General features: G+C 38.1%; 1 protein-coding gene across 2 annotated transcripts; it reads right to left on the bottom strand.

The window, feature by feature from the left end:
* Positions 1 to 2,346: 2,346 nt before the first annotated feature.
* Positions 2,347 to 14,742, bottom strand: LOC113442743 (lysosomal acid lipase/cholesteryl ester hydrolase-like). Of its 2 annotated transcripts, XM_087932375.1 has the most exons (10): positions 14,617 to 14,742; positions 14,021 to 14,132; positions 13,146 to 13,263; positions 12,521 to 12,728; positions 10,652 to 10,761; positions 9,150 to 9,289; positions 7,353 to 7,490; positions 4,526 to 4,597; positions 3,820 to 3,885; positions 2,347 to 2,719 (listed from the first exon to the last, which is right to left on the bottom strand). In XM_087932375.1, exons 2-10 carry the CDS (start codon positions 14,114 to 14,116, stop codon positions 2,486 to 2,488), a joined length of 1,182 nt encoding a protein of 393 aa, XP_087788501.1. In that variant the 5' UTR covers positions 14,117 to 14,132; positions 14,617 to 14,742; the 3' UTR covers positions 2,347 to 2,485. The 2 variants fall into 2 exon arrangements, with proteins under 2 accessions (XP_087788501.1, XP_087788502.1); XM_087932376.1 differs by lacking the exon at positions 14,617 to 14,742 and having other exon boundaries at positions 14,021 to 14,159.
* Between the last annotated feature and the right edge of the window lie 8,012 nt (positions 14,743 to 22,754).

Here is a 22,754-nt window from a genome sequence, read left to right as displayed (position 1 = left end):
GCTTAACATAGCTACAGAGTTGCAGAGCTTAATATAGAGCCACACCTAGGCTACTTTTAGTTTCAGTTTCCAACCTAGGCTAATTCTAGTTTCAGTTTCCAAAACAGTCCTCATTGGCTGATTTAGTTGCCATACCTATTCATTGGCTGACCTTGTTACCCTGCTCTATTCCAGTTCATGAATATACTCTGACAGTTGTCCACTGGAAGACAATTCTAGAATAGGACAGAATAGAATAGAACAGAATATAATATAATAACAGAGTTGGAAGGAACCTTGGAGGTCTTCTAGTCCAACCCCCTGCTTAGTCAGGAAGCCTTATACCATTTCAGACAAATAGTTATCCAATCTCTTCTTAAAAACTTCCAGTATTGAAGCATTTACAAATTCTGGAGGTACGTTGTTCTACTGATTAGTTGTTTTAACTGTCAGGAAATTTCTCCTTACAATTTTTTTTTTCATAACTCGGCTTTTTGGATGGTGCACATTTTCTAACTGCCAAGAAATTTCTCTTTAGTTCTTGGTTTGTTCTCTTCTTGATTAGTTTCCACCCGTTGCTTCTTGTCCTGCCCTCGGGTGCTTTGGAGAATAGCTTGACTCCCTCTTCTTTGTGGCAGCCCCTGAGATACTAGAACACTGCTATCACCCCTGGTCCTTCTTTTAATTAAATTAGACATATCAAATTCCAGCAACCTAGGCATTATAAAGTGGTATTAACACATCACGTAATCTTGATTCTATCCCTCTGTTTATTCAGCCTACAACTGTGTTGGCTTTTTTGGCAGTTGTAGCACACTCATATTTAAGTGATTGGCCGCTAGGACTCCAAGATCCCTCTCACAGTCACCACTATTAAAATATATATATATTCTAGGTGGTGTATGGTTAAAAATACAGGTAGTCCTTGACTTACAATCATTTGTTTATGGAGCAAAATTACAATGGCACTGAAAAAGTAACTTATGACTATTTTTCACACGATTGTTGCAGCATCCCCATGGTCACATGATCAAAATTTAGATGTTTGGCAATTGGTTTATGTTTCTGATGGTTGCAGTGTCCCAGGGTCAAATGATCATCTTTTGTGACCTTCTGACCAGCAAAGTCAACAGCGAAGCCAGATTCCACTTAACAACCATGTTATCAACTTAACAATGCCAGTTATTCACAATGGCAGCAAGCAAGATGGGGCAAAATTCATTTAGCAGCTGTTTTGTTCAGCAACAGAAATTTAGGGGTCAATTGTGATCATAAGTTGAGGACTACCTGTGCTGGTAAAATAGAGATGGGAATACAAACAGGAAACCTCAGATATCCAGAAGGAATAAACATTCTGATCAGTGGTGGGATTCAAAAATTTTTACTACCGGTTCTGTGGGCATGGCTTGGTGGGCATGGGAGGGGAATGATACTCTAAAATCTCCATTCCCACCCCACTCCTGGGGGAAGGTTACTGTCATGCTCCTGCTGGAATCTGATTCCGAGGGAGAGGTGGAACAGCTGACAGGGTGTGGGAGTGTGGCTCCAGTGGCTGTGGAGGAAACTGGGGAAGGGCACGGGCCAGCTGGGCAGTCAGAGGAAGACCCAGGCCTACCCTCTCTTTATCCTAAGGCATGCAGGGAGGAACGGATAAAGGAGTAACATGAGTTGCATGGTTTAGGGGGGAGGAAAAGGCCCTGATCTCCTTCATGGGCTGCAGCTGGGAAGACTGTTTAAAAGGGCAAACTGCACATGGCAAAATTGCTGGAAGCAAAGTGTGAAATTATTCTGGTTTGTCAAGTCTTATTTGAGTTCTGGGATCCGCCCACGTGTGTGTATTTTGTTATCTTTTGATGTGTTCAATACCTTATCCTGCCCTGTCTCATTAATTGCTGCAGTGTGGTTTTTGTTCGTTTTTATTTATAATTTATATGTATGTACTTGGAGTTTGGATGGAATTTCTTCCCTTTAAAAACTGTTCTTCTGAGAGTTTTTCCTCCACTGGAGGCCAAATTGGAGGAATTAAAGGGACTTTACCTATTTTTGTGACTTTGTTGCTTTTGTGCCACACCCTGGCTCATCCCAGTTACTGTGAAATCCCATTCCACCCCACCAACCTGCTTTCCAGCTCCATTCTCCTGTGCAGGGCAACAAAAGAAGACCCAACCAATCAGCTGGGACTCAGGAGGCAGAGTATAGATGGGGGCGGGGCCAGTCAGAGGTGGCATTTGCCATTTCTCTGACCTACTTAAAATTTCCATTACTGTTTCTCCAGAACTGATCAGAACCTGCTGAATACCACCTCTGATTCTGACCAAAAGAAAGACAAGCCAAGTGTACAAGATTCTTTTAAGCCCACTCATGTTGGAGGTTGAATAAATCTGGGGAAGGGGAGTGAAGGAAAAAGGCAATTGCTGTGCCAGAGAATGCACCTTTTTTATTCATCCAAATCTTTATTTGCAGAAGTATATGCAAATATACAGCAAATATACAGCAAAGTATTGATTTACACAGACTTCTCCATCAACTGAATTATTTTGAAGAACATTCGTTGGGGAGCATTGAGTCCCCAGATTAAATCCCAGTGGGTCCAGTCTGCCCATGAGCAATGGTAAACCAGGTTAACAATCCCAGAAAGTAAGAGCTCTATATCTTTTGGGTCTGCAACTGTGTCTTGTCCCCCAGACCACACTGCTGTTGGCACCGAGAGATCTTTTATTTGATATGAAGGAGGAGAGCTCTAGAAAGTAAAACAAGGGAATAATAATATCGATCATTATAATATAGTGTCAACACCGAGTTGCAATCACAGGCTTCAGGAAATAGCTACGTTTTTCATATGGATCGGATGTTAATTGTCACTTAAATGGCAGGATGGGAATGAGGGGAGAGAAGAGAAAGAAGATGAGACTGAAAAGGTTATTTTCATTTACTCTTTCATTGTTATATTCATTGTTTGTCATTGCTATCTTTCATGCCCAATGGAGGAGTTCATAGCATCTCCTTCTTAAAAAAAACCTATGACAGTAGGTTATATGCATGCATAGCTGTATGTGCGCATTCTTTTTTAATAGAGGAATAGCAATAATTGGAATGGACACAGTGGAAATATTTCCCAAGAAGGAAAATGTAAGCCAAAGTCATAATCAAAATGCCTTTACCTAAACAAAGCATCTGTATATAAACAAAGTACCTTTACATAATCAAATAATCTTTTTTTTTAAAAAAATGGGTATAGTCATTGTGCTGTCCAGACAGTATATAGTTAATTGGGAATTGAGATAGTTAAGTTAGAAGTGGGAGCTGTCCCCTTAAGGGAATGCCTCATGGTAAATGTACTTAATGCACCATGGGAAATGTAGTTCATGTCATGTGGTCACATCTGTAATCCTGATTGGTTTGGTTGGGGGATTTTCCTTTACTCTTGCTTGGACCCCAGCACCATGCTGGTGTCTCTCTCACCCTTTGCTCCAGCATTATGGGATGAAGATCACTATAATTTTACACTATGAAGTTAGCTATGCAAAGAATTGGACATTAGATGGATCTCGACATAACTGTGAGTTATATTTGAGGATGCCTTGTAACCCAGTAAAGAAACTTTGTATGGAAGCCTTTATAGAGTATGTCTGTCTGTCTTTATATTCAGCCAGCAATTAAAAGACAGAACAGCCATGTCAAAGTTAAAAAAATTTACCCTTGGTGTTGGTATATGGGCTTTTAATTTATATATTTGGGGTTTTTTTTTTTACCCAAAGCCTATTATAACACAGGTTCTTGATATAATATTCTAATTATTTCAAACCATCATATTTATTTTCCAAAAGCTTTCCCTGTTACCTGTTTATATATCATCTGATTTTTGTCCTCATAATCAAAATAGCGGAACAATCCTGTATCCAGAATCTATCAAAAGCATCAGATAAAGCATTAGATACTATATACATATAGTATATCCCCATTTCTGTGATTATAATCACAGCAAGTCCAAAGAACAAGAACAAAACAGGTAAAAGGAAGAAATAGAAAAATACGATAGTATATATTTTAATATTGGGATTAGAATCAAGATAACTCTTATTTCTCATTTGTGATCTGAGAAACTTTAGAGGAAAAGAGAAATGCGCTTCATATAAAACAATACAAATCAAGAGAAGCTGTTGAGCACTTGTAAGAAAAAAGCATTTCTTCTTTTGAAAAAGAATTCTCATTTTGGGCTTTATAAATAGAACTACATTTTAAATACTTCTAGCTGAAGAACACTTGTAGGGCAAATATAACATTTAAATGAATAATGAGACTTAATATTCTTTAATATGATAAACTTTCAAAGTCTGGTGCTGTTCTGGGATATTGGACCATAAATCTCATAAATCTCTGAATAATATTTGTAGGTTAGCACATCCAGAAAATAAGAGGTTGGGACAGGCAACCTAGAGAATCCTGGAAATTATTGCTATCAGCATGAGAGCAAATATCACATCTCAGGAGACCTTGATGGTTAAAACAGCATATAATTTAACTAAAGTTATTAAAGACATTATACCTGTTTCCAGTGTAAGATGGTTTTAACTGATGTTATATCTGGAAAGTGAGCTGCATATACATCAATTCGGCTCTGTAGGGATTTGAAAAGTCAGTAGATTTTTTAAAAAAAAAATGGTAAAAGGAAATATTTACTTGCATTGCTCATTTTTGAAAGAAGATGTAGCATCCTACTTTTACCAGAGCAAATAGGTTTTCTCATCACCTGAGAAATCATTTTAGGTCAGGGGTGTCAAACTGGCAGTCCATGGGCCAGATGCATCACGCGTAGGTCATGCCTACCCTCGCTCCACAAACAGGAAAAATATCACAAAATGTCATGTGATGGCAACATGACACGGTGAGTTTGACACCCGTGCCTTAGGTAATCCTTGTGTTATGATGGCAATTTGTACTGAGAACTCTGTTACTAAAAGTGATATTATACGATTGTGCCACAGAAATACAGCTCACTTTAGAATTGGGTAAATCTCAGTCAAAGATCATCTTTGTCTCACATCCCGCAATGAAACTCCTCCAGATTACCCACCAGTTTTGGTGTCCAAAGAAAGTGTGTCAATCCCCCGTAAACCAGGTAAGGTTCCAGGTTATGATCCTCCATACTCATAATGCTAAGATCCTGGTTGAAATAGTTTCAGCTTTGAAATTAATCACATTTATTTGTGGCTTTCCAAGGGCCAAAAATATCTAAATTTTGTTGCACAAAAATAAATAAAGAATACAACATTCTAACATTTCAGCTGCTATTTTCATTTATGAGAAAGATTTCATTTACAACTCTGCTAAAAGATTTTGTGAGACACATCATCAACTTTGCTTCATGATTGCTTCATAAAATGACCGTTTCTTGGCTGAACGCATAAGTAGGGAAATATTAATAAAATGCACAGTGCAATCCAATATCATGTTTCCAGTCCAATGTACAGTATCTTCATTTGGTTTATCATTCACAAAGAACTTCATTATTATGTATTGTTATTATGGGGTTAGATCCAGGGGCGGGCTTCAAAAATTTTAGCAACTGGTTCTCTGCCCGGTTGCTAGATAGGAGTGGCCATGGTAGGCGTGGCCTAGTCGGCCTCCTGCACCATGGCTTCACCCTACCCAGGCTCCAGAGGCTTTCCTTGAACCTCTAAGAGGGCAAAAACAGCCTCCCCTGGGTTCCGAAGGCCCTCTGGACACTAGAAATGGGCCCATTTCCAGCCTTCTAGAACTTCAGGGAGGCCCATTTTTTGCCCTTCCCGGGCTCCAGAGGCTTTCCTTGAGCCTCTGGGACGGCTAAAATGGCTCCCCAGGCTCCTGAGGCCCTCTGGAGGCCAGAAATGGGAGGCCTGTTTTTCACTCTCCCCAAACCTCCATGTGGGTCCTATACTTACGTGGCATCCAAAATGGGTCATGTGGGGATTCCTGGGAGGGGTGGGGTGGGCGGGGCCAGCCAGGAGTCAGATTTGCCAGTTCACCGAACCGGTCATTAAAAATGATAAAATTAGCTACCAGTTCACCCAAACTGTGGACAACCAGTTGCAGCCCTTCCCTGGTTAGATCACTATCAAGAACATATAACTGTGGGAGAGGGTGGGAGGATTTCAGTTGTTATCATATCCTTGATCTATAATGTCTCCATGATTCCTTCTCCAATGAAATTAGAAAAAAAAAAACACAGAAGAACAATAGTTATTCACTATGATTTTCCAAAGACTTGAGCACCTAGTACAATGTTATATCCTGGCTGTTATAAACTGTGGTGCTTTTTAAGTGACACATCTCACTTCTCAGCCATTTCAGCTAACTGTTCAAAAGCTGGACTAGTTAACTAAAATAGCACCATATTCTAGTAATGTCAAAAACTGGGAAAGTTAGTCTTACAGGAAATTAAGTAGCCTTTAAGGAATGAAGGACTGAGCCAGATTGAGAAGTTTAAGAATGGGCTATTCCCATCTCTCTTTTCATTGTACCCAAATTGTACATTGCAGCCAAACTACTGAAATAGTAATGTTACTTTGGGGATTATATTCTATGGGGCAGATTTATTGATATGAAATCTATGAGCCATCTGATTAATGTGAATACACATCCACGGATGGATGAGCACTTCTGTGGGGCCTACTACCTACTTCTCAGGAAACAACTGAATGAAAAACTGCTGGTGACCTTCTACTTCTGCGTTATTGAGAGTATTTTAACTTACTGCACCTGTGTATAGTTTGCCAATTGCACAGGGGCAGATAGGAAAGCACTTCAGAGGGTTAACATCATTGCCCAGAAGATTATTGGTTGCCCTCTCCCCTCTTTGGAAGAGCTTTATAGCTCCCGCTACCTTAAGAAAGTTCAAAACATTCTTAAAGATCCATCTCATCCTGGGCACCCCTTTTTATTTTTTTGAACTATTACTATCTGGGAGATGGTACAGAATAATTTAAAAAAGGACAAATAGGCTGAAAAACAGCTTCTATCCTGGAGCAGTAACTATATTGAATTCTACTGCATAGTGCAATATTAATACAATATCAGGGGTTGTCAATTTAATTGCATAGAATGCAAAGGATGTGTTTTTGTGTTTTATTTTTAAAGTTCTAATGTACACTGAAGATGGCATTTAATTTTGTTGTACGAGGTGCAATGACAATAAAGTAAACTACAGAAATTATTTCTATTGCTTTTTTCCTAAAATATTTTCTTTCTCAAAAAAAAATCTCTTTTTTTCAAATTAATGCTTCCATCTTTTGGAAGCTAACTTTTTACCTTGATAATGAAACCTTTGTAAAATTTAGAGAAGCACAACCAATGCAATATTCAGAGAAATATATTTCACAGGAAGACTTACTTACCATGTTTAGATTTGTTGTGTTGTAAGTATCAGGAAAAAAAATGAACTTTGCACATAATTTGTGCATAAATGCAATTGTGCATAATTTCTTCATGAAGTGTTTTATAGGATTCTGGGTATTTTTGTCACCGAATATTTGCTGTAAAAATAAGAAATAAATTAACAGTCAATTATGATGATGTTAATGATATTTAAGATATGCTCAACTTATCTGGTTCCTACTGAATTTTGAGCCAGCAACATTTGACTTATACAAAAATTACACTGATTATATAATGCAACAATTCTACTATTGCAACATGTAATTGCAAACAAGAACCAGGTCAGTAGTTAAAAGTCCTGGACTGGAAACAGCAGACTTGAATTTTAGCCCTTTGTGAAGCATGAAGGCCAGCTTTTTCTCAGCCATAGAATAAAAAGTTGAAAACATCCCGGAAGAAAGAAGATTTCCAACCCTTCCTTCCTTCCTTCCTTCCTTCCTTCCTTCCTTCCTTCCTTCCTTCCTTCCTTCCTTCCTTCCTTCCTTCCTTCCTTCCTTCCTTCCTTCCTGTCTTACATTCTGGTGCTTTGGAGAATAGTTTGACCTCTTTTTTGTAGCAGCACCTCAAATACTGGATCATTGGTATCAATGTCAGCCCTAGTCCTTTTCACTAGACTAGACAAACCCAATTCCTGCAACTGTTCTTCATAAATTGTAGCCTCCAGCTCCCTAATAATTTTTGTTGCACTTTTCTGAACTCTTTCCAGAGTCTCAACACCATTTTTACATTGTGGTGGCCAAAACCAGATACAATCTTCCAAGTGTATTCTTACTAAAGCTTTATAAAGTGGTACTAATACTACATGTGATCCAGTGGTGGGATTAGAATTTTTTTACTACCGGTTCTGTGGGCGTGGCTTGGTAGGCGTGACGGAGAAGAATACTGTAAAATCTCCAGTCAGAGGTGGTATTTGCCGATTCTCCAAACTACTCAAAATTTCCGCTACTGGTTCTCCAGAACTAGTCAGAACCTGCTGAATAACACCTCTGATGTGATCCTATTCCTCTGTTACTGCAAACCCATTTTAATAATCCCATTTTTAAACATTTTTTTAAATGTCTAATACCCTAGAAGACATCATATTTATTGAAGAAGTTAGAAAACTCTAAACAGAAAAATTTGAGAAACTGCACTTTTTCAGATATCAGTATGATTTATAGAAAGACAAGATTCCAACTTTGTTGCTTTTCCTTTTTCTTCCTATCTTTTAGAAAGGACTACACAATTCCAGCTTTTGAGCAGGTGGGCTGTTTTCCATTTGGCTTTTTTGCATTGCTCAGAATTATTCTTACCCTGAATAATTGAGCCTATATCTAGCATATGAATAAAACTCCATAGACAGGAAGTTTAGACCAAACAAACAAGCATCTTGTCTACTTCCCTGCTAATTTAAGGCACCCTTCCTATTTCAAATGTATCTTTACTCAATGCAGAATAAATAAACAAACAGTGTGTCAGTTGTCTAGATTGTGGAGCATTTTATTTGACTAATTATTTGTTGTGCTATCAATTGAATGAACACAAATACAGAGTTCACAAAATATCAGCCTACATCTAGCATGGGTAAATGCTGTATTCATCTTTGTGTTTTGTGCAAAATAATATAATAAAAATGATAGGTCCCTACTCTAATTCTTACTGGTATGTGACTGTTGGAATTGTGGTGACAGAAATTTGGGCATCCTAATTGTTTTTCTGTCATCTAACCTTTTTCAGTTCCATGAGTCATAAAAGAATGATCAATGAATTAATAATACCTTGAATGAATATTGAGGAAATGAGGACAACGATTTCAATAGATTATTTGGGACATATGTAGCATAGATCACAGGAGCTAAGGCAAGGAACATTCTGATTTTTTTAGACAGTTCTGGCATGGCTGAAAATGCTATGAAGCCTAAGAGGAAAAAAAAATAAGGAAAAAAAGTAGCCATTTAGAATTAAGTAGAATCTATTAGTAAGCCACTGACCTAATTTCATGTTGTATTCAGATCTATTCTGAAAGGTCTCTGGAAGTTGCAGGTTGCAATCCTCTTGTGAAAAAAGGTCTGATTCCAAGCAGTGGTGGGATTCAAAAAATTTTTACTACCGATTCTGTGGGCATGGCTTGGTGGGCGTGGCTTAGTGGGCATCGCAGGGCAAAGATATTGTAAAATCTCCATTCCCACCCCACTCCAGGAGAAGGATACTGCAAAATCCCTATTCCCTCCCCACCCACTAACCTGCTTTCCAGTTCCGTTCTCCTGTGGAGGGCAACAAAAGAAGACCAGCCAATCAGTGGGGACTCGGAGGCAGAGAATAAATTGGGGGTGGGGCCAGTCACAGATAGTATTTGCCGGTTCTCTGAACTACTCAAAACTTCCACTACCAGTTCTCCAGAACTAGTCCAAACCTGCTGAATACTACCTCTGATTTCAAGATAGTATAGCACTTAGCAATAGCACTTAGACTTATATACCACTTCACAGTGCTGTAAAGCCCTCTCTAAGTGTTTTACAGAGTCAGTATATTGCCCCCAACAATCTGGTGCATGACACATCCAGTCTGCGGTCTGCGAATTTGACAGGCCTGCTCTAGAGCCACATGGTCTAGTATGAAGAAAAATAAAAGGGAAAGGAATACTGGTAGAAAGAAAATGGGGAAGAGAGCAAGGGAAGGAGGGAGGAAAGCCAGTATTGTCATTCAGAACATGTTATTCCTATAGAAATGCAGCTCTTATAAAAAAATTAGGGGCTGTGTTTTCTTTCAGAACAATCTGTTGAGGGATTGCAATGGTGGTAATGGTGATTGGGACTGAAACACACAATAACGCTGGCATTCTCTTTCAGTTAACCCTTTTGTAATGTTTCTATTTTAATCCTTTCTTGACAACCTAATTTAACAGCCTGTCGGGAAAACAACAGATCACCCTGGTCAACTATCTGAATGAATCCCTCATAAATAGGTTTTGGAAGGTCCCTGTGGAATTGTAATGCAGTCCACAGGTTCCTTCAACTCCTGACTGCCTTCCTTGTCCTAAGTAGCTTCAAAAGTGAGACAGAAACAGGATTTTTTTCCCCAGGCTATTTTTAAACATTACCAGAAAAAAAAACACATTAGGTGTAGCCTCTGCTTCTTGTGATAATATGAAAGAACTTTTACATTAGCACCAAGATGGAGAGGGAGAGGTGGGGGAGAGAAAGAGAGGGAAAGAGAGAAGGAGAAGGAGAAACAGAGGAATAAAAGAGAGAAAGAGAAAAGCTTTTCCATTTTATCATACCAATAGTAGCGCCTTGAGAATAACCAACGTAGTATAATTGTTTCTGCTTAGTTTTCTTCAAAATAAAATTTATTGTTGCAGGAAGATCATACATGGCCATTTCATGGAAACTGAAATGAAATATTAAAATCTGTAATTGTTAATAAATAAGTAAGCAAATTTCACTGACAGCATTTCAAATATTTCAGTTAAAGCTGCCTTCCAACTCTCCAAGCCAGTCCAGAAGGATACCATAATTGATAGTGTCAAAAGCCACTGAGAGATTAAGGAGCATAATCCTGATCCAACTCTGCCTCAGGTTATCAACAAGGATGACAAATGCCACCCCCATACTTAAACTAAACCTAAAATTCAATTAAAATGGCCCCAAACAATTTGCTTTCTTCAGGGCCCTCTGATGCTGAAGACCAATCATTGTTTTCACCACCTTGCATAAAATGGGAAAACTGGCAACCACTGGATCCAGAGATCTCGTCTTGAGACATAAATCCACCATCACTTCTTTTAGAGCTAATTGAACCATCCTTTCCAGGAGTGGGATCCAAAAAACGTTTACTACTGGTTCTGTGGGCATGGCTTAGTGGACTGGCAGGGGAAGGATACTGTAAAATCTCCAGTCAGAAGTGGTATATTTGCCGGTTCTCCAAACTACTCAAAATTTCTCCTACCGGTTCTCCAGAACTGGTCAGAACCTGCTGAATACCACACCTCTGACTTCTTCACTGAAAGAGGCTGACACCATCATATGGACCCAACCATACGTCACCTCTCAGGTAGCTTTCACCATCCAGGAAGAAGCTGGATCGAACTGGCATGTGGCCAAGCTAACAGACTCCCTGTTAGTGAGTTACAGGATCAAACTTACTTCAGACAATCATGCAAAATCATTAGGCAGCTACCAGCAGATGCAAAAAAGGGCAAGAAAGAAGAGCATTTCACTGGCCTTATTGCCATGATGCAGTCCCTCATATGAATTATTACTTGTGCTCAGTTGGATTCACTCTTTTTTTTTTCCAATAGCACTTCAGGAATCTTTTCACATGCTTAATTTTCAGGGGTTCCTCAGAAAAGCAAAGGATCAGCACAGTGCTGGGATTCAAATAATTTAACAACCGGTTCTCTGCCCTAATGATTTATTCCAACAACCAGTTGACCAAACTGCTCAGAAAGATAACAACCAGTTCTCCCAAAGTGGTGCGAACTGGCTGAATCCCACCACTGGATCAGCACAAGGAGAAAGACCGCATAGAGACAATCAGAGCTAAAGCCCCAGTAACGTGTCCATTAGAAGCTGCAACCATGGATTCAGCAATAGCTCGTCAGACCCTCCAGAAAAACTCTAAGCTTCCTCAGGAAGCCCTTTGGCTCCATCAGTTATGTGGAATTGGATAATCTTTGAGTTGGGGAGACAGTTTGAGCTAATGGTTAAGGTACCAGGCTAGAAACAAGAAGACTGCAGATTTTATTCCTGCCTTAGGCATAAAAGGTGGCTGAGTGTCTTTGATCCAGTCACTCTCTCTTAGCCCAACTCAGGGGTCCCTAACCATCATTGCCGAGCCTAGAGTCTTTCAGAACCAGGCCGCAGAAATGACAGGCGAGCAGACACGCATGCTCCATTTGTGTAAGATGGCAGGTGCGCATGCCTGCCACTCATGTAAATGGAGCTTCTCGTGCATATGCGCTTGCTCAAATGAGCCCAGGGCCATTCCCTCTCCCCCTCTCCCCCAGTCCACAAAGCTGAAAAGTTTGGGAACTCTGGCCCAACTTACCTCACAGGGGAAATTAGGACATGTTATTAACTAAGATGCTAGCATATTATTAATATAGCTCAATATGGGAATTACAGTTTCAAACTGTGACTCAAACCACCTGAAATTCCAAAATTCCACTTGATCCACTGAGAAAGTCTGGTGCCTCTGAGACATGCTTGTTCCTCTGCTGTTTCCCAGCCAAACATCATAACCTGCGTCCGCAAATATAAAACCAAGGCTGTTGTTGGCCATGTTCTGCACCCAGTGACTGGCTTCTCCCAATATGCCATGTTGCAAAAAGACAACACGCTTTGGCTCTGTAGGATCTGCGGATTATATATTTTTTAAAATAAAATGTTTCCAAATAGAACGTTCAAGCCATGGCAACAAAATATTTTAAACAAATATCCATTCTTCTTAAACATTCATAATATTGTAGTATTTTTATAATTAATAACTTCATTAAGTTTTGCTTACATATTATTGAATTCTAGACTACATTATACAACCAAATATGCATGGGTCTGGCTATTGATTGAAACAGAGGCTTATTTTCTAATATTACCCATGAGGCACGTATAATAATATGTTTTGGGACCTAGAGGTTTCTGAAGTTGACTCCATTTTAGCATGTTAAATCTTGAAAATGTACATTTGTCCTTCTGCTTCGGCATGGCTATCGAATGCTTGATATCAGCTTAATAGATCCAACATTGACTTTGACTTTTTTTAAAAATGGATACCTATGACTGAAATGTTTTTTCTTCCCCAGGGAATTCTGTTTATTGTCAGATAATAACCATCCTCTGTCAAGACTTCATATTCTTCACTTGGGTAGCCATGGTGGGAAATTATCTGACTCTGAGAGAGAAAAAAATAACAATTAACTCTCACATAAGATTGAATATTTTTTTTCTAAAGCTAAAACCAAGCATCAGCTAGTGGAACATGTATAACACAAGCTCCCTCTACCAGCCCCCAAAAACTATATGTTCAGTGTTTAGTATAATAAAATACCAGAATTTGGAATTGTTTAGAAATCACCTCTCCCTCCTTCCCTCCCTCCCTCCCTTTCTCTCTCTCTCTCTCTCTCTCTCTCTCTCTTTCTACACACACACACACACACACACACACACACACACACACACTGACGAAGAGATGGAAAAGTCCAGACTCCACCAAGAACAGATCTGGATTTGTATTCACTATGGAAGGCCTACTGCTGTTTTCTGTTAAAATTAGGAATGCTGAAATAGTGACCCTTAACCCGTAAGTATGTAAATATGTGTGTAGATGTAGTGTTAATGGTGATGTAAGTTTTCCTGTATCAGTAACCTTGATTGCAGTGTTAACTAGGAATATACAATGGCAGTGGGTGGCATCATTGGAAGACCTGAAGAACCAGTTAGGGAGAGATCCTCATGGAGAAAATATGGTTGCTAAATATCAACACTGATTGGATGGCATGCAATCAATCAATTGGTATGAATATATTTGGAGGTTGGAAAAGAATGATGCTGATTTTGCTATAAGGGAGAAAACAAGTGGTCACATATAGGAGCATGTTTCAGACTGCCTTCAGCTTCCTCATTTATAAAATATAAATCATATAACTTACAACATTCATATAAACTTCAGGATTTGCATGTCCAAAAAGTTCTTCATAGCCAGTTAATCCTCGTATTAGATATGCTAATACAATAAAACTCCACATTTTCTTTTCTTTTTTTCTCCAGAGGATAAGAGAAACAGAAGAAATGAATCTCAAAAAAAACCAAAACAGTACAATTGACAAAATACATGCATTCATTTAAATCCTGACTCTAATTTTGAAGATACTGAAGATTATGGATGGATGGTTACAAACCTCTCTATTAGGGCAGCCATAAAAGCTATGACCTGACCCAATTACTATCTTTCCATTTAACATCAGCATTCTGAAACACCTAGCAAGCTTAAACATTTCCCTCACAATATTTACTTTACAATATTTACTTATTTAATTACAGAAAGTTTCACTGAGAAATAACTAATGGCTAGCTGGTTTTCTCACAAAGCCTACCCACTCCAACAAAATGAATCTCACCAGGAAAGTCAAACCAAATGCAGAAGAGATAAATATATTACCATCCAAAATTGTACTGCCACATTATGAAGGAGAAAAAATAAATAAATAGTTGGAAACTCCTTAGAATAATAACTGCAAATAAATACCTTCTTAGTTGATACTCGTTTAGTTTTTTGCTAGAGGTATCTTGCGCCACATTTCATCGCACTGTGAAACATTTAAAGCCACGGTAGCACAAAGGGATACTGTGGGTGGTTTCTTTAGATGTGGGTGGTAAAGGTGCTACTCTTGTGAAGAGCTTCATTGGTAACACCCAGTAAAATATTGGGTTCAATCAGGAAGAAGAGAAATGGATTGTGGTGATGAACCTAAAAATAATATTGTGAAGTTCTCATATTGTATCTTGTAATTCACAAAGAACACACTCTGTGGCAGGGAAAAGTGAATAATTTTTATCCTGTTTTGATGTACATCTTGTTATACATTGAGAATCTCACGCTTTAAGTCAACACGATTTAATTTTTGTGATTGATTCATGAGGGTGCTGCTCCTCTGGCCATACAGGCCACAAATTTGTGCCTACACAGATGTAATGGTTATGGAAATAATCCAATCAAAATATATAAGAGCTTAAGGGTTTGTCTTCAGATAGAACTGAGTTGTGTTTACATAGAAGCCCTCATGAGAATTTATCATTAGTAACCTTGCTTGAAGCAAATTTTCTGGGGAGAGTTCCTGCTTCAATCAATCTCATTGATCTTTCATTTTTGGTAAGTAATATAGCCTTCTCAAATTGTTTTATTGTGGCCTTTCAGTATTTGATTTCAATCAAATCCCTATTAAAGCTTCAGAGAAAGCTATGTCAAAGGTCAAATCGACTTAGATCTGGAGAATAACAGGTGCAAAGTTTCTGATTGTTATTATGGAGGCTTTTATTATAGACTTTTCACTATTTCTAATTAGTTTTTCTAACTTTCCCCACTCTTACATAGAACAACATTTACATAAGTGAAGTTTAAAGTTTTATCTTCAGGAATATTGAAGTGGGGATCCAGCAACATCCTACATTTGGAATGATTGTTTCTATTGTCAGGCAAGGCCATCAACATAGTTTTGCACATCTTGATGTGTGGCTCTTTTTATCACACTTGACACATTTGACAAATATTTACTTTTTTATTAAAAGAAGATTGGCCTGAAGCTGGGTTCTTTCCTTAGCAGACTGAACAACTGAACTGAAAGTTGCTAAATTCTGGGTTTATATCCATATTCTCAATAAGGCACTTTTAATATAGTGACTTTTAAAAGCTACATTAGCCTTAACTTTACTGTACCATAGAAAGACATGCCATCAGCTTCCGGTTTGGGTTTCTTCAGTGACAGACCGAAATCCACGATCATGTGTGGTTTCGATCTGTGCTCTCCACTGGAGCATCCCGATCCTTTGGATTTGGGGCTGAAGCCACCCCATAGAGGTGGTGAAGAGGGGGGAGATTGCTAGCTGAGTGGAGGGGAGCCGCATCTCTCCTCCTTGGCTGGTCTAAACTCCCTTTCCTGAAGGCAGTTGCAGCAGTGGTCAGAAATGGCCACCTCAAAGAAGAACCCGACTGGATAAGATTTTACAAGAGGAAGACAAAGAGGAAAGCAGGACAGACCAGGCTAAACAACAGAGAACATCTAAGCAAGGTACTCTGAATCTAAAAGTACTTAGAGGGATACTTCTGAAAGAAGACTTTTAAGCGGTGTAGGAGAGAGAAAAGGAGGTTAAAAACCCCCTTTTTACCCTTATATTGACAACTACAAATGGTATGGAAAGAAATATATATTAATCTACTTTGACACTAATAGCAACTTTAAGCTGAAATTTAAGTGTCAAAAGGAGAATAAAGATTTTTTCTTTGGTCATTTTAAAGCCCTAAAAAGGAGAAGAGTGGAGGCAAAAGGGTGGGACTTGAAAAAATGGAGTGCCACCTGGAAAAATAAACTGCGAAACTTTGAAAAGACTCCCGAGGATACATTGTAACTGAAACCTTATTAAAAGATTCAGTAACCCATGGAAAGGAAAAGGAAAGGAAAGAAACAAGAAGGAACAGTCTGGGATCATTTGGTGACATAAAAAATGGTTTTGGCATTGGTTTTTTCTTACTTTTTCTGTTTTTACTTAAAGTCAATCAGGTGGTTGTTCAAAAGTGTTCAAAATGGCATCACTCCTGGAGGAATTGAAGATGAGTCTTAAAAAACAGAAAGAAGATTCAGAAAGGGGAGGAAGATCCTTTGGCTTCGTATTTGAATTTTTTGAAATGGAGATCCTGAGCTATGAAAAGCAAAAGCTTCAATAGCAAGAAGAACGGTGGGACAAAGAAAAAACCATTTTCAATGATCAAATAATGCAAAGTGTGGTAATAAGGGGGGAAAGGGGGGGAAAGAGTTAAAAGTTTGAAATCAAACTTTCAATCTTGATGGCTTCTCTGATAATTCTTTTATCAGAATTATCAGAATTTTATCCGAATTATCAGAGAAGCCATAGAGATTGAAAAAAGACCTGAAAGCATGAATAGAAGAGATGATTCCACCAGACTGTCAATTATCTGGAAGCCTGCACTCTCAAACAAAAAATATCTCCACACCACAAGCCAGGCAAACATCTGGGCACAAACAAGACTCCCCCTGATACCTCCAGCTCAAACACACCCCAACCAGGCACCCAGATGAAACCTAGCTTCATAATAGATGATAGCCAAGCTGCACTAAAAGCCTCCAATACAGGAACACAATGTTGCCAGCCAGTCAAGACAAAAAAAGCCACAAAACAGACAGAAGATATTAGAAACTCCAAGACCAGCAAACTCCAAGACCAATAAACACAGGCCAAGACTCCCAACCAATCAGGGTGAAGAAAAAAAAACTATTCTGGCATAGCAGTAAGCTAGCCCCAAATTTAAAACTGAAACGGCTGTGAAAGCCTGACTCACAGATGAACACAATACAGAAGCCTGATGATGGCAGATGAGATTCTACCGAAACGTTGCTACAACTTTAAAAGCACAACTATAATGATGTGGGAAAATACCCGAACAAAGCTGAATACCATATATATAAATTATTTATATATAAATTGTTTTTGCTATGTTTTTAGAATTTTTCTTTTTACATTTTTAAGGGGAAGTACCAAGCAGTCTGAGATTTACATGATATAAAATAGATATTAGAAATTTGAATGTTATAATTTTATAATGCACAAATTTAATGTTTAATGAAATTTCATATGAAAATAACAATAAGACTTAAAGGTGTTGCACTCCGATTGGCAATCATAGAAGGAATTTTGCTTTTTAAGAATGTTGGAAGATAACATAATGAAATTGTAAACAAGACAGATGAAAGTATAAGTATAATGAATAAAAAGATATAGAAATTTAGGTGAAAGAAATACAATTAAATAAGAAGAAAATGAGATAATCATAAAAGAAAATTAAGAGAAGTAAAGGGAGAAATAGTGATAAGTTGGAAAAAGAGTAATAAGATATGAAGTTGAATATATAAGATGAATATGCATATGAATTGTGTCTGTATGGAAATGTGATAACCCGGAAGCATGGTGTACTCAAATAAGATGTTTTATTTGTTTTGTTAAAACTGAATAAAACTTTATTAAATTAAAAAAAGAAAGAAAGACATGCCATCCAGAATTCAGGTCTTGCTCTTCTAGTTCTAAGATTCTTTTATTTCTCATCAGCAGGAATTATCCCTTCACCAAAACCAGGTAGCAGGATGAAAAACACCCAATCCTCTTCATTCCTTTGCATTTTAAGGGAATTTAAATGTAATCCTTATTTGTCATACAAACCTAATTATATCATTCTTTACTACTTAAATGGAACGAGACTCATCAAAATAAATATTTGAAACATAAACATCTTTTGAGGCAACACATTCATTTTTATCATGGAAATTCTCCCCAAAATGACAACTGTGTTTTCTCCCACCTTAGCACAACGATCTCCAGCCTCCTTTCCAGGTGGGAGATTGAGCTTACCTTAGGTTAGGTTAAGGCTGCCCAGTAAAAAGTTGGGACCAAAATTTCTAGGACCTTTCCCCATAGCAAAAGTGATGAACTCGGTAAACTGTTCAACTTAGCCTCTCTCCCTCAAATACTTGGTAAAATACAACCTGTCTTAAAACTGGCTATCAGTTTAGAATTGAGACCTCAAGCATCTGCTTCCCCCAAACCAGTTGCAGTGCAAGGTGAAACCCATTATGAAGTTAAGAAAATCCTTGATTCTAGACTGCATAGAGGATTTAGTACACTGGAAGGGATACCCTTTGTCTGAAGCTACTTGAAAGGCATCCAGAAAGTATCCATGATATCAATCACTCTGAGACATTTCTCTCCAATTGATTTATTTAGAAACAGATCTGGCATGTCAAAGGCATTTCCCCAAGTGAAATTATTTTCGCTCCTTAAACAGAATCCACCTTCTTTCCTCCCACTTCTACACTTCATAAATCACGAGAACCAATTAACTGCCACTGGAATTTCTTAATACAACATACAGAATAACCTTGAACTTTTCAACTCCTCCAACTCTCTTAACAAAAATGTGGCAGCTGAATTTTAAAGCTGGAACTACGTGGGTAAAGAGCTGGTTAATTTCATGATAAATTCCCTGACAAGCCAAAAGGTCCTCCTGGGAGGTGGGAGAGGTGGTTAATTTGTATGATAGATAATAGATTAACCTCCTGTTCTTTTACTTTGTATTTTCTTTCCAGGACGTGTTTTTTCCTGAGGTTGAGGGAGGGGAACCTGTCAACTTTGGAAGCCATATTTTACTTAGAAGCTTCCACGTTGCCACATCTTAGTGTCTGGGAATTTGGAAGGGGGGATTTCATAGAGAGGTAGAAGTTTAGACATAACAACATTCTTCTTATAAAGTCAAGGACACATTACCCTACACCAAGAAAAGAGTGGTTGGAGGACTGTCTCCGGTTGGGACGATGGATGATTGGTCCATGTGATGGACTGGTGGGTGCAGGGGATGAGTTTTGATTTTTAATTATGCAAGGAAAACCCAGAACTCTGAGATTCGGGTTCTCCCAGATGTGCCAGTAAGACAACTCTAATAAAATGGAACTTTGAGAAAAAAACCTATCTCAGTGATTATTGGGTTGGAGTTTGTTAGATGAAACATTGACATTCATTCTATGTCTTATCATAATTGTTCTGAAATAATGATGATTTATAGTAGTCATAGTAATGCTGAAGTTTTTCTCTTTTTTTTTCTCAGTCTTAAAACCATTTTTCCATTGCTTCTTTTTGCATTTCCAAGGAAAAATCAATGATTTTGTATTTAATGATTGTTTATAAAAAGTAGAATTAAAAGTATGGAAGCTAATTTGTGGCTAAATTACATTAAAAGTAATTTGTTTTTTTTTGTGCGTGCCTAGGTATAATTAAATCTTTAAATTAATCCTTACTTTTAGGCAACAGGTCGTTAGTGATTCCTACATATTGACATGTGATATATTGTATGAGACATGTGCTTAACGATAGATTTTTAAATCATAGGTTCATTCTACATTCATGCAGAGAACATCAAATAGAATATCTTTACTCAGAAGACAAGTATTCTCTTTGTTTTTATTTAGCTAGTGACATCACATCTATCACAGGATCACAGGAATTCAACAGCCGCTTGTTTAGCCACCTGTGTATGTAAACAACATTCACAGGCAAAATACATTGTTTTCTCACAGAAAGTTTTCCACAGTACATAATTTTAAACTATGTGTTGTATTTTTAACACACTAGTCAATACATTTTTCTTTCACGGGCAAGAAAGAAAGATTTTGGGATTTTATTATGATGTTGAACTTGGGCTGTCTAATTTAGAATGTCTCTTCTGATCAGTTTCATCTCTCAATTTAATAGTTCTGTCCTATTTAAAACACAGTATGGTAGAGATCATTTTCTTCTATTATTTTCCAATTCTTCCTCTCACCATAATTATTTAATTCCATTTTGGTCCACATAGTTGTTGAGGTATTTAGCACATTGTTTATACAATAAATTGCTCTCACCTTTGGCTAAGATTCTGTGTGAACTCTTTCTCTTTTCATTCTTTTTCCTGCTTGCCCCTTAATGTACAAGATATATATTCACAAGCTTTGTGTGTATATCTAGACAGATAAATAAATAAACATATCCTTATCTTCATATCCATTGTATTGCTGACTAGTATAAGCATGTCTAAATTCAAGAACTTTGGCAAGTGACAACCCTTGTCTGACTTCAATTCCAGAAAAGTTAAAAACTATCCGATCTGATTGTCACTTGATGGGGATGAACAGAAGTTATAGAACTATAGGCTAGACTGATAGGGTTAAAATCATCCTGGAAGAAAGAAAGAAACTGCTTCCATACTGCTACCAACAGTCTATCAGGAGTTTAGCATGAGTGAAGACTTTATATGGACACAGAGTTCTGAACATAGATAACACTTTGCTATTAAAGCACAGGATAGATTCTGCAAAAATTATGGCTTTGTCCGCATGACCCATAGATAAGCAAAGAGATAATTTATTTTTGAGACTCAGTAGGAAGATAACTTTGTGACACAGGAACAGAACATTACTTGACATTAATTTCTCTATTACATGCTTTCCTCAAAGCCCAGAGACCAATTCTTTGATTTTCTAAAGATCAAAAAAGCATAGAACAAGCCCTTTATTGAAGCTTGGAATGGGATTACCTTGGTGAAAGAGAAAGAATTTTTGAAACACTCCAGTGTTTCCTTGGTTTATTAATCAGACTGCACTTAAAAGGATGGGATAAAAAAATTCCCTTCTTTTCTCTAAAGAGCAAGAACGTCAGAAGTACTTCAGATTCTATAATAGACCTATCATTGAGTCATACATCTTGAAAAGAATATCCTAATTCCACAATGTGTCTCTTGGTTCTTTTGCTATTATTGCCATGCCTTTCTTTTAAAAAATATTGCTTTGCCTCTCCATGAAGAGGAATAATACTTTTGTCTGCATCAGAAGTAATAGCACATGAATTCTGATGTCCTCCATGTGATAGCACGCAAATGCTGATACACAGAGAGGACTGAGATATTTATCACATCCTACTGTAATTGCAAAACGTGATGCAGGTCATGTTATTAAGTGCTTAAGTGACGTACTAAATTTACACCAATGTGGTTTCTACCATACAAAGGTTCAGATGAAAAACATACTTCAAAAGCAAAAGGACAACTATTTTATTAAAGCCAACTGCCTGCTCTCTGCTATCCTTTAGCCAACTCACAATAAAGCTGGAGTTCAAAAATCAGAGTAACTTTCTTTCATCTAGTAACAATCCTCCTGTTGAAGAAAGTAGTCCCATCAATAGGCAATAGGGCAGTGGTGTCAAATTCGATGTCATTGAGGGCCGCATCAGGGTTGTGTTTGACTTGGGGGGGGTGCGGTGGGTTTGACCAGGGTGGGCGTGGCCAGCTTGACATCACTTGTGTCAGCTGTGCCTGTGGTGGCCTGAGAACTTTGCCAGCAAAAACGGGCTCTCGAGCTCCGTTTTCAATTGCCACAGCCTCCTGCAAGACCCTGCCAGTGAAGATGGAGCTTGGGAGGGCCCTCCTAAGCTCCGTTTTCACTGGCAGAGGTTTGCAGGAGACTGTGGCAGCCCAAATGGAATTTGGGAGGCCATTCTTACTAGCAGAAGCACCGCGGGCTGATCCTTTGCTGTTTCTAGGACAGCCCCATAGGCTAGACCCAAGTACCCCGAGGGCCTGCTCCGGCTCCCAGGCCTTGAGTTTGACCTCCCTGCAATAGGGTGAGAAATGGCAAGAAATTGTTGGATGACAGAACTCTGCTTTCTCTAGACTAATCTACTACATTCAAATAGGACTGTGTCACATGGAGTAATGAAATAAGATCCAAAAATTAATTCTTCTTAGCTTCTTTATGAGACCATCAAGTAGCAAAATATCTTTGCATTATGATTAAAAGCAGTACAGTTAACTACTGTAACCCCAAGGTTCCCATGTATTGTACAGATGTTTTTCAGACTTTGACTCTTTTAGAGCGTGAGTATTTGGCCAGCTTGGGATATAAGCACAGACTCATAACAAAATATGATTGAAAGCAACATTAAGTAAGCAATCTCCCATGATTTTCAAAATCCCTTTTGTGATTACTAGCAGCAATAACAATTATATTTATATATCACTAATTTCTTACAAACCTAAAGGAAAAGTACTTTTTTAATTTATGCAGATTTACAACA

Source organism: Pseudonaja textilis, chromosome 4, assembly GCF_049901715.1.
Source record: "Pseudonaja textilis isolate UNSWEBS1 chromosome 4, rPseTex1.2, whole genome shotgun sequence".
NCBI lineage: Eukaryota > Metazoa > Chordata > Lepidosauria > Squamata > Elapidae > Pseudonaja > Pseudonaja textilis.
The sequence above is the reverse complement of the archived record's forward strand: the minus strand, read 5'-3'. Positions and strand labels throughout refer to the sequence as shown.

What these genes read in the sequence shown, in the direction of transcription:
- LOC113442743 (XM_087932375.1), bottom strand. Translation starts at nt 14,116, where the DNA reads ATGTGGAGTTTTATTGTATTAGCATATCTAATACGAGGATTAACTGGC. An exon ending in CCATCTTACACTGGAAACAG is followed by an intron (nt 3,886 to 4,525) that starts GTATAATGTCTT and finishes TGCTTTTGATAG; the next exon opens with ATTCTGGATACAGGATTGTT. An exon ending in ATCAGATGATATATAAACAG is followed by an intron (nt 2,720 to 3,819) that starts GTAACAGGGAAA and finishes TTTACTTTCTAG; the next exon opens with AGCTCTCCTCCTTCATATCA.